The 12457-nt window shown below is 45.9% G+C and overlaps 1 protein-coding gene and 1 pseudogene across 4 annotated transcripts in view; one reads left to right on the forward strand and one right to left on the reverse strand.

Annotated features, from left to right (window-relative positions):
* COG2 (component of oligomeric golgi complex 2) overlaps positions 1–12219 on the reverse strand; it is a 54728-nt gene extending 42509 nt beyond the window's left edge. For all 4 annotated transcript variants that reach the window (XM_042960137.1, XM_042960136.1, XM_042960140.1 and 1 more), the window contains exon 1: positions 12027–12219. In XM_042960137.1, the coding sequence (XP_042816071.1) occupies positions 12027–12098 (72 nt within the window). In that variant the 5' untranslated portion in view covers positions 12099–12219. The remainder of the gene's footprint in view (positions 1–12026) is intronic.
* On the forward strand, positions 3379–7919 carry LOC102967700 (annotated as a pseudogene).
* Positions 12220–12457: the final 238 nt, after the last annotated feature.

Below are 12457 nucleotides of genomic sequence, written 5' to 3' on the forward strand. Positions count from 1 at the left end.
TCCAAGATAATGATTTCATGGTTTCATCTACTGTGAAATGATCACCCCAAGACTAGTTAACATCCACCACCACACACACATTTTTTCTTGTGATAAGAACATTTCGGAGTTACTCTTAGCAACCTTCAAATGTACCATATGGTATTTCCTAGAAGTACATGCTGTATATCACATCCCCAAAACTTATCTTACTAACTGGAAGTTTGTACCATTTGACCCCTTCACACACCCCTCCCCACCACCTCTGGCAACCACCAATCGGTTCTCTAGGACTTCATTTTTTGTTTTTGTTTATAGATTCCACACATAAGGGAGATGATACGATATGTGTTTTTCTCTGACTTGTTTCACTTAGCATAATATCCTCAAGGTCCATCCATGTTGTCGCAAATGGCAAGACTTCCTTCTTTTTATGGCTGATACTATTCCACTGTCTATACACACATTTTCTTCATCCGTTCACTCGCTGATGGACACTTAAGTTGTTTCCAAGTCTTGGCTGTTGTAAATACTGCAATAAACATGAGGGGCCTGTGAGCGTAAGCCTTGCCGGTCACTGGAGCCACATGACCTAGAGGAATCCCTTAGGTGGCGACTGCAAAACATGGACACCAGATGAGCATTCAAGCTCCTTTTCCGGAGATACCAGTGAGCAGGGGTGAGGCAGAGAGACGGCACAAAGGTAACACCTGCCAGTTCCGTCTTTGCAGACTACAGAGTGGGCCCCAGATGAGTGTTAAATTAGATGCCGGCCCCTCAGTGCTCTATGATAAGCAAATGGGCCTCTTTTACAGAAAGTCTGAACCTTTTTCAATCGGCTACTTCTGTGCTGAGTCCTGGAGTTGGGGGACTCCACTCACGTGACTGCTTTAAGAGCTGTTTCTCTGTTCCCCACAGCCTTGTGGGTCTCACGGATGCAAGCCTTGTTGGCTTTCAAAGCTAGATGTTCTGGGGGCTTGTCTCTGAAGTGCAGATCTTAAAAGTTGGGGTGCTGGATGTGGGGTTCAAACCATTCATTGCTCCTAGGGGTGAAGTCTGGATTGTGAGCTCCCTCCCAATTGTGGGTCACTGTGCCAGGGGTGGGATTTATGGCAGGACTGCATCTCACTTCAGTGTAGGTTGTTTCCTTATTCACCTAATGTGTAGGAGTCACTCAGCTAGTTTTGGGTATTTTCAGAGGAAACTGTTCCATATGTAGCTGTAGGTTCAGGGTATCCATGGGAAGAGAGGAGTTCAAGATCCTCCTACACCGCCATCTAGAACTGAAACCCAGACCTTCTTAATGTGTCTACACACACACACACACACACACACACACACACACACACGGCAGCTTAATATTCATGTTCTTCTCAATTGTTATTTCCCATTTAAAAATGTAACTTCAATGTCTTTTCATAAAACGTATACATTTGTATTAATATTTTACATGGATGTTAAGTGTTCCATTGAACAGATGTTCAGAACCTTTCATAATCAATTTCCAAGTACTGGTCTCACAGATTAGTTACACGCTTGTTTCCCCTTTACTACATTTTGGTGCCCCTGGCATAAATGTTAACATAAATGCTAAGAACCATATGCACCATTCCTTAAGAGTACTTGTTTCAACTGACTTTCTTAATCAGCCAAACACCCACCCTGATAGTGTCAAAGAAGAGGAATTCATACCAAACCATAATTTCACAGCCATCTACTGAAAAACCACCTGCTTCTTAAACTGGGGCCAGAATTAGCCTGGACTTTTGCCTCTTGAGACCACCTCAGACAACACCTTACGTTCATGGCTATGAAGTACATCAGAGAAGGAATGCAGAGGCACAACTCAGCTCAGAATCCTGGCCGTGCTACTAACCAGCTGTATGCCTTTAGGTAGATCATTTTTCCTGCCTCATTACGTATTCTCTGAAGTTCTGAACTTGACGATGGCATTCTAAATCATGTAACTCAGACCCTTGAACAAATGCTACCAGGTAGCATCAGTTCTCAACCTGCCATTTATGTATTTGTTCTCAGATAAACAAATGTTGCTCAACACAAGACTAAATCACTTCCCAGTAATCTGTGAATACTGAATTAGGCAGCTTTTGCTGTGACAACAAGCCCAAACTCACAGCAGCATCGAGCAACAGACACATTTCACTTACCAGGAATGGTTTTACTCTATAGTGTAAATCTGCTAAACATTTAAAAGGAAGACTTTGCAACCCATAGACTTATGGTCAATTGATTTTTCAAAGGATGCCAAGACCAATGACTGGGGGAAGAAACAGTCTTTTCAAGTGCCCACCACAGGGACAATATCTACACACAAAAGAATGAATTTGGAACACCAACCTCACACATGCACAAAAAAGTAACTCAAAGTGGATCAAAAGCTTAAATAAAAAAGCAAAGACTATAACACTCTTAGAGAAAACAGAGGTGAAAATCTGTGTGACTCTGAATTACATAATGCTTTCTTAGACATGACACAAAAAGCATAAAAAATAATCAGTAAACTGAACTTGATCAAAATAAAAACTTTTGTGTGTCGAAGGATACTACTGAGAGAGTAAAAAAGACGACCCACAGAATGGGAGAAAATATCTGCAAATCGTATATCTGACAAGGATCTAATGACCTGAATATGCAAAAGCCCTTATAGCTCAACAATAAAAAGAGAAATAATCTAATTTAAAAACAAGGAACAGACTTCAAACTGATATTTTCCCAAAGAAGACGCACAGATGGCCAAGAGCACATGTAAAGATGTTCAACATCATTAGTCTTTAGGGAAAATGCAAATCAAAACCACACTGACCTACCACTTCCCACCCACCAGGATCCAATAAAATAAGAAACAAAAACAAAAACAAAAATAAAAACAAAAAAAAAAAAAAACCCAGAAGACAAGCGTTGGCAAGAAGGCAAAGGAACTGGAACCTCCTGTATTGCTGGCGAGAATGGAAAATGGTGCAGCTAATGTGGAAAACAGCTCAGCAATTCCTCAAAAAGTGAAACATACAACTACCCAGTGATTCTACATCTAGGCATATACCTGATAGAACTGACAACAGATGCTCACACACAAAAAACACTCACAGCATCATTCATAACCGCCAAAAAGTATCAACAACCCAATGTCCATCCATTGATGAGGATACTTTAAAGGTGGCAAAGCCTATCACGCAGCCAAAAAAAAAAAAGGGGGGGGGGAATAAAGTACTGTTACGTGCTGCAACATCGATGAACCCTGAAAACATTCTACTCTACGGTTAAAGGAAGCCAGATACAAAAGGTTGCATATCATATGATTCCATTTATAGGAGATGTTCTAGAACAGGCAAATCCATAAAAACAGAAAGTAGATTAGTGGTTGCCAAGGAACGGGGGGAGGGGAGAATCAGAGCTGATAGGTTTCTTTTTTGGGGGAAGGACATGTTGTAGAATGAGACAGTGGTGACAGATGCACCGTGGAGTAACGTACTAAAAACCAGTGAAGAACACAGTTTAAAACGGTAAATTTTATATCACGTGAATTACATCTCAAGGAAAAATGAAACAACTTAAGCATCAACAAGTCAAATGTGCAGATACTTTAAAAAATCTAAAGTAACGCTAGTTTAGGGGCGCCTGGGTGGCTCAGTTGGTTGAGCATCTGACTTCGACTCAGGTCATGATCTCATGATTCATGAGTTCTAGCCCCACATCAGGCACTGTGCTGACAGCTCAGAGCCTGGAGCCTGCTTCGGATTCTGTGTCTCCCTCTCTCTTTGTCCCTCCCCAGCTTATGCTCGCGCTCACGCTCTCTCTCTCAAAAGTAAATAAACATTAAAACCTCCCATGTCTGAAAAGCTGGAAGGAGTCAAGACTTGTGGTCTGTAAGCCCTGAAATAAGAAGAAAAATAGTTTCTCTTTATACTCAGCGGTATTTCCTACTTGAACCCAGGTAAAGTACAAATGCCCCAAAAGGCCAGAAGTTGTGAAATCACAAGACGTGCTAGAACACAGGATATTAAATCAGCAAAACAGACCAGTTGCAGACAATTTAAGAACCATTAACCACTAGAGTAGCGGTGACATCACTCAAATTTAAAACCAAATAGAGTTTAAAAGTTGAGCTACTTTAATGCCTTTGCATTCCGGGACGGCAAACAAAGACGAATACAAAATAACCAGGGAATTAAGCATTTAAAACTTACCAAAGACCCAAATATTAGTATCCTTAACACGGGGATAACTGCGCAAAACTGTGGAAAGGTCAAAATGCTCTAAGCTGCCAAGCAGTATAACGTTCCCCCAAATACATGGAAATGTAAAGTCACTACCTACCACATCCACAACAGAACCAGAGACACCCCCCCGCCCCCCCCCCCCCCCCCCCCGCCCCAGGCACTATCATTCTGAATCTACAAATTATGGGAGGTATGAAGAAGGCACACAAAATTTATGATCTCTTCCCTGAAACAGATTCCGTTTCATCGAGACACAAATACAAAATAAATGCTAACCCACACATTACATAAAATACAGCTCAAAAGACCTAAGAAATTAGTGTGAGCCCATGTGTGTGTTACCAACCTTCTTGAAGACCAGAGGACAACAGAGACGAATAAAAGTCCTTGTATATCCCCAAAATATTACTTAAATATTGGCCACGCAACTCGAGCTCTGCTCTAAAACCTGGGGACACAGCCATGAGAAGGTCTCCGCTCTTAAGGAACATATATTCTAATGCAGAAATGAGAAAACAAACATGTAAACAAATAAATGTGATACTAATGAATAGTGATCAAAGTCACAAAGAAAATGGGACACTGTGAAGGTGAGTGATGAGACAGGGAGGTACCTGAACTTGCATGACCAGGAAAGACACAGAACAAAGACATCTGAGTTGAGATCCAAATGACATGATGGAGCTGGCCTGGGGAAAGTGTGGGAACAGTGTTCCTGCCCGAGGGAACAGCATGTATGCAATAAGGTCCCTGGAGCTCTTCCCTCGCGTCCCTGTCCTCTAATCTCTCACTGTGGCAGGGTGACGGGCACATGACATGGCCTACTAGGACTTGTGTCTCCCAAACACAACTTTATTTGGTTACTAAGCTATTCAAGCTTGAGAAGTTTAAAAACATACGCTAACGAATTCTTTCCACCATCTATAGACAGATCATCTTAAAAGTATCATGAAATAGTAACACTTAAATTCTAAGCAACATCTGTTCTAACATTTTGTTGCTGTTGTTCCAACATTATTTTAATCAATTTTATATCTAACTCCTTCATTCCATATATATATATATATATATATATATATATATACACACACACCCGTTTGACATACTTATGAGAAGGCAAAGGAAACCTATATTCTGTAAATTTATTCACCCATCTAACAAGTATTTGAGCACCTAATTATGCTGTTCCAGCTGATTTCTTCTCTTTCTCTCTCCTTTTCCCCTCAATTTAACACTAATCATAATCTATGTTGGGTTTTAGTTTACTTTTTCAACTTAATTTCTTGAGCTACTTAGTGGAATTATCTGGTTCCAGCGTTCTCAACATCGGTCGTACGTTAGAATTGCTTGAGGAACTTAAAAAAAAAAAAAAAAAAAAGCCCAAGCCCAAGGAGCACCTGGCTGGCTCAGTCGGTACAGCGTATGACTCTTGGTCTCAGGGGCGTGAGTTCGAGTCTCACGTTGGGTGTAGAGACTCCTTAAAAACAAAATTTAAAAAAAAAAGAAAAAAAAGAGCCCACGTCCCAGTTTGTGATTAATCTGTTTAAATGTTTTAAGAAATTTGATGCTAAACGCTATCAAACTAGTTAAATAACAAAAAGATCTTCTTGCTCTCAAAATTTGAGTATTACTAATAATCAATAACTCGGTAGGCTAGAAGTGCAACATTTTATTCAAATGAGAAATTTTTTAACAGGATTACAAAGAGTGGATTCGAAAATCAAAAGCAAGGAAAATCAAGACTGCAGCGTGAACACGGGGAAGCAAAAGCAAGCAAGAAAGTACGTGACCATGAAGCGAATGCTCAGTCTCTGAGATCAGAGGCTTGAAGAGAAGGATTAAAACCTAAAAAGAAAGAAAAGAAAGATCTCAGTGCACTCAAGGAGAAGTCCCCCAACACCCTTCCTGCTTATTCTTGTGATGCAACCACATCCTGGCTGATGCCAACTTCACCAAGTCTTCCACGAAAGCCAAACTTGGCTTAGTACAATCGGTGATGGACCGTGTGTATGCCAAGTGTATCCCCTGTAGAACGGACTGTGCAATGGCTGAAACTGAGGAATTAGGGCAGAACGGGTGGCTCTAAGGACTGCCAAGGATCCAAGATGTGAACGACGACCACGCACACACAAAGGGACCCATGCAGAGGACTGCTTCGTCCAGGGAGTAATTCAGTACAAGTTTGACACTGTGGCCTCAGTGGACCCAGACCTTAAAGGAAGGATCTGGAAGATCCCTGGAGTTCCCATCACGTACATTTCTAACCACAGGTACAGTGTTGAGCGGATGCCCGATGATTATGGAGCCCCTCAGTTCTATTTCTTAAAAGAGAGGGTTCCTGAGCCTTCCTTTACCAACTTTTTGTTTCCATTTTGTACAGCAATATGCCACAGCATGAATTATCCTACTTACCCATTTGCTCTGTTATGAGCGGAGTACGGTTAAATACACTCACTTTCTGATGTTGTTTTGAAACTGACGTTTTGTATCATTTTAAATTTTGTTGGATCTTTTTATAAATCAGAGGACTGCTCACATAAAAAAAAAAAAGATGAAAATCAAAAGCAAGGACAACCAAAAAACCACTTTTTTGCAAGAACCTCGTCTTGCAAAAGTGCCAATCAAATAAACTTTGTCCAATGTCACTTACCTATCATCCAAAGTAGTTCACATCAGTAAACTTTTCTATGAAAATGAAATGTAACCTAAGTTCTAGATGGGGCTAATCCAAATTTTTTTGTGGCAGTCAGTCTCAAAAATATTATGATGTCTCAAGCTGATGCGGAAGAGAAAGGAATCTTTTCATCGAGACGTGGCATCAAACTAAGAACCTACAAGGTTGAGCGCTCAGCTCCTGTGAGATGAAGGCACTCCCCGGGGTGGAGGTCACTGGGCATCGGCCGCGGACCCGCTTTCAGACTGTCTGCGTTTCGCCACTTTCCTCTCTTCCTTCTCTGTCAGTCGCTCTGTCAGTTTCTAGGTGCCGTCAACGAAGTCCACCTCGAACAGGCCACCTTTTCCCTCTCGTCTCCTCTACTGTACCTAAGCTACAGGCCAAGAGTCCAGATCACCAGCCTTGTCAGGATTTCTTCTAAAATAGGAGGCAGCCCTCGGTCTCTTCCGTACTGGTGGAATGCACGCATTCAGACTCTGTGCCATCTTCTGGGCCGTTCTCAATATTCCGATTATCCCACTTCCCAAAGTTCCCACCTGTGGCCTCTGGAAAGGAACAGGTTATACAGTATTATTTCCCAAGACTGAAGCATGGGGGTCAGGAGATAAGGCCCGCGATGTGCCCCCAAATAACTGTGCGACTTTAGGGGAAGTCACGACACCCCAGGCCTCAGTTTCCTTGTCTTCGAACCAGAAAAAGTGACTACCGTCCTTCTTTCACAGAAGCATGAAATGTCAAGGGCTGGAAGAGGCTGCAGAGATTATGCAGATACTGCGGAAACCGAAGCCCAGAGGCAAGTGATCGGTCCCAAGTCACAGGCCAACGGACAGCAGGGCTGAAAGTGAGACCCACGTCTCCAGGTCACAGTCACTCAACCAGCAAAATACAAGATCTGAGCAGCTGGTCATTTTTCCCTTTTCTATTTCCCCATTAGAATACACGCTCCTTGAAAACAGGAACGCCCTTGACATACTTCCTGCTTCAATATCCCCAATTCACCCAATTACAATAAGGGAGGAGCCTCAGTGACTCACCCCCTAGATCTGTATTCTCTTATAGATGCTTACAGTCACCATAAAGAGGGTTCCTGATGGCGCTTCTCATTAAAAAGGTATTGTGTGCCTACCCAGGGTGCCAACAAAGCCACTATGCGCTGGGGGTGCAGGAAAGGAACTGATACAGTTCAGAAGAAGCAGACTGGCTCAGCATAGAAACGCACTACACTGCCTGCCAATCAAAACTATCCCGCAGGGGAACGAGCCTCTTTGACATAGGTTCAAATGTTTCAGAAAATGTTTCCTCATGAGCCTGTGGACTAACCAACCACCTGTTACACGAGACCAGATACATGTTTCGAAAAGAGCGCTCTGCCTGTAGTGTAGATGAGGGACTAGAAACAGGCGAGGACGGGTGCAAGGAGACCGGGTAAGAGGCCTTGATGGTGTGATGGCCAGATAGCACCGTGAAGGTACGCGAAAAGATGGAGAGTAGATGGATTCAAGAGGTATTCAGGAAGTGAAATCCATGGGACTTGGTAACAGACTGGATTTTGGAAAGGCGACGGAGGGAGGAAGGGACTTCCGGTTTGCGGACTTACAACTCGATGCATGGTGGAGCATGTACTGAGACGGGCAATAGGACAAGAAAGCTGGCTTTCAGGGGAGGAGGTGCTCACCAATTCAGTTTCGAACATGGTAAGTTTGAGGGACCACAGAGACATCCAAGAAGAGACAACAAATGCAGTACATAGGTTTGGAGCTCAGGGGACATCTGGGCCAGAAAGAGGCATCTGCCTCCCCTGCCTACAGCTGGTCACTAAAGCTGCATGAAGGGCCATCTGGGGCAAGGAGAGGACACGTGACTGAGCCCATAACCAGCCATTCATCAGCTATAGGAGACAGGAGACGGACCAGAGAGAGAGGAAGAAAGACAGAAAACAATGCAGAGCATTTGGTCTGCCGGGAGGGCAAGTAAGGAGCCAGAAAAAAAGGCCAGCGGGATTGACTTACATCCGGTTAACTTCGTAAGAACTCTTTAGTGGGATGAGGGTCCCCTAAGAGTGACAAGTGGGAAAGTAAAGACGACCCCTGAGCACCGGCTGTGATGTGCTCCAGTGTCAGGGCGACCCCTCGAGGCGGGAGGGCCAAGTGGAAGAGGCTAAAAGGGGAGCAGGGGTGCAAACCAACAGGAAGGAGTGCAGGAGAGGGTACGAACAGGGTGCTGAGGAAGCAAGAGGGCACGGGCTCCAGGCGTGGGTGAAAAGCTACCTGGAGGAGGGAGGAGAGCCCCTCCACAGACCAGGGAAGGAGGGGAAGGAAGGGAACAAACACAAGGATGGGCTTGTTATCAGCAAGACGGAGGAGTTCCCATTTGATGGCCGCTATTTTTTCTGTCAAACTGGAGATGAGGTCATACATCGGGATGGAAGGAGAGGGCCATGACGTCAACAGCACACCCACGCAAGGTCTAACTTACCTTGGTCGGCATTGCCACTTTCTCTCCCTACTGCCAACACCTTACGTCCTATTCGTCTATGAGTTGGCTGTCAGGCCTAAGGATCTTGGTATTTTTAAGGTCACAAAGAATGATGTTGCCACCCCCTCGGCCCCAAGTGGCCCTTCCGGATCTGCCGCTCCTGTGTGTTGACCACCTACGTCTTTCACAAACCTTTCCCCTCCTCTGTGTTTCTCCTTAGGTCTCATAAAAACCACTGAAATAACTTTGTAAGTAGTCTCCTGCCGCCACTCAGCTCCAACGCAACAGGCGGGACCATGAAACTTCCCGCTTTAAACCTGACCGTAACTCCACGATGGGTACTGTCTCCACTTAGACCCCTGGCTGCAGCCTTCAAGGTACAACTTGCAGCCCCACCCCATGCACCTGGCCTCCTTGCTGGTCTCATTCCTGGCCACTCTTCCAGGCCCCGGCCTCTCTGGACTAAGGGTGGATTCTGGGCACACACGTTCGTCCTACCACCACGCTCAAGAGCCAATGCCGTGTATTCCCTGGCTTTGTACCACCACGTCCAAATTGCTGGCTGGCACCCAGCAGGTGATCAGTGAGTGTCTGCTGACCGATGAGCAACTGCTACCACTGCCCAAGGAGGTCCACCTCGCGTGTGACCGACTGAGGGCCCATTTCTAGTCAACAGACCGGATTGCAAGTTACCTCCGCTCCCCCAGTGAAAATACGATTTTCTCTCCCTCTCCCTCGGGCACAAAACCTCTCCAGTTACAAAACATGTAGAAACAGAACCCCGACGGCAAGCTCTCCACCCATCCTTTCTGCCACGGAACTGTAACTTCTAAAAAGTCCCTCTGAAGGAAACCCACGCTGCAGGTAACCTTTATCTCCAGGTCCCACCCAGAAAATCAATAGCAAAATACACAGAACAGCTGTTCCGTGTATTTTCCTTCTACCAACGAAGTGGTCACGTTAATTAGCCCTACAGATTGTGTGGCATGTTCGGAAGTTTCAGAGCCGTGAAAGAACACGGAGCCGCTGGGATTCCAGCCACTTGGCCAGTGTGCTCTCTCCCTACCTCGAAGCGCTACTTTAGGACTTCTATTCTGAGAGTTCTATTTTCTGAACCTGCTTTGACCAAAAGCATTTTGTCAGCTCACAGTGAGAAACATGGCGGGGCTAGGGAAGTCTGAGAAAATGCTCCTGTGATCTCTCCTCATCATGTATCCTTAGTTAGCAAAGGGCTTCCGGATCAGTGAATTCACTTTGTACTCTCTTTTAGACGTTCCATTCGAGGGGCACCTGGGTGGCTCAGTCGGTTAAGCGTCCGACTTTGGCTCAGGTCATGATCTCACAGTTCGTGGGTTCAAGCCCTGCATCAGGCTCTGTGCTGACAGTTCAGGGTCTGGAGCCAGCTTCAGATTCTGTGTCTCCCTCTGTCTCTGCCCCTCCTCTGTTCATGCTCTATCTCCTTCTCTCTCTCTCTTAAAAATAAATAAACATCAAAAAAAAGTTTAGACATTCCATTCGAGTTACACCTTTTATTACAGTGGTTTAGAAACACCACTGTACAAGAACAAGAGTACCTTCTTCCTCGGTCTAGACAGCCCTACGTATTAAAAACAACAATGGCCACAATACAGAGGATCCAGATAGAAATGCTTTTTAAGGCCAGAGTTTGGGAGATATGATCTGAATGCAAATATCAAAAGCCGGTTAACCTTGAAAAGGAAAAAAAAAAACATATTGGGAGTTGAAGCCACCAAAAAATAAGACACTTAAATTCACTCTTTCAAAATTTTAGGTGCCTACAGAACCAAAACTTTTAACTTTTTAACACCGAAGCCAGCTACTAAGTGGTGTCAAAAATCCCAGTCCTTAAACAGTACACATATTTTTTTTTTGATAGTTTAAGTACAGACCCAGAGGGATACACAAACTGGGTATGCAAAGTTCCTCCTGGCTCTGATTCAAATCTTGGACATTTTCAAGGCTGTGCTTTGATGAACCTTTATCGTCAGTAAAACGTTCTCAGTTTAGATCTCTAATCAGTACGTTTATGTCCTTCAATTATCCGCAGACAAGTTTCAAGTTCACCTTAGGAAGAGAAATAGGGCAACTTTAGAAAAGGACAATGGTCCGCTCTGTAGCCCTGAAACAGAAGTAAGGACAGTACAGTCTTTATATCTCTCATTCCAGGAGCTGTAGACGAATGTCAGGCAAAAACTTTAGATTAAGGGCCTTTTTTACCCGACCCGATCCCTGGGTGAGCACGTACGCTTAGAGACGTTTTCAAGACACGCTCACCGAGCTTCTAGGGGCAAGGCACTGGCAACAAGCTGCTGTCAGACAAGGGGGCCGGCAATCTGACCGCACCCCGCGCGGTAACAGAGTCGGGTCCTAACAGGGGCGTTTACGTTTAGCTCAAAACTTTCAGGCCTTTTCACTCCATATGCGCGATTTCACAGAAGTGCTGTCTCCACGCTGCACCTACCAAACCCGAGGCCAAGAGACTCACTGCGAAGCGCAGCGAGGTCCCCGCGCCGAGGGCCCGTCCGCGGCGGGCGCGGCCCGGGAAGCGCGCAGGAGAGGCCCGAGGAGAGGCCCCGGAGGGCAAAGGAGGGCAGACCACCCACGGCCCTGCTCCAGGGAGCGGAGCCCCCGGCGCGCACCTTCATGAACTCGTCCTTGTCGAAGCAGAGCGTGTCCGGCCCCTTGGGCAGGTTCATCCTACTTTTCTCCATCCCGCCGGCCGCCGCCTCTCGGCGCCGAGACTCGAGCGAGGAGAAGCAGGAGGCTGCGCGCTCGGACGCTGCGGCCGCAGCCACGGCCAGTTTCCAAGGCACAGAGGCACCGCTTCCGCCAACATGGCAGCGCCCGCGCCGTGGCCAATGAGCGAGGACGCCGCGGGTCCGCCTCCGCCTGCGGCCGCCAAGAGCGGCGCGCGGACGGCCGCCGCTGCTTCGGCGGGTGGTGCTGCCCCCTTGCGTCGGAGGGCGGCACTGCGGCCCCGCGCACGCTTCCTCCGGGTAGCCCAGCTCCGGGCCAGGCGGGGTGAGCCCGGGAGGGGACCGGCGGGAAGGGTCAGGGGCGCTCCCTCCCC

Source organism: Panthera tigris, chromosome D2 (genome assembly GCF_018350195.1).
Source record: "Panthera tigris isolate Pti1 chromosome D2, P.tigris_Pti1_mat1.1, whole genome shotgun sequence".
Lineage (NCBI taxonomy): Eukaryota > Metazoa > Chordata > Mammalia > Carnivora > Felidae > Panthera > Panthera tigris.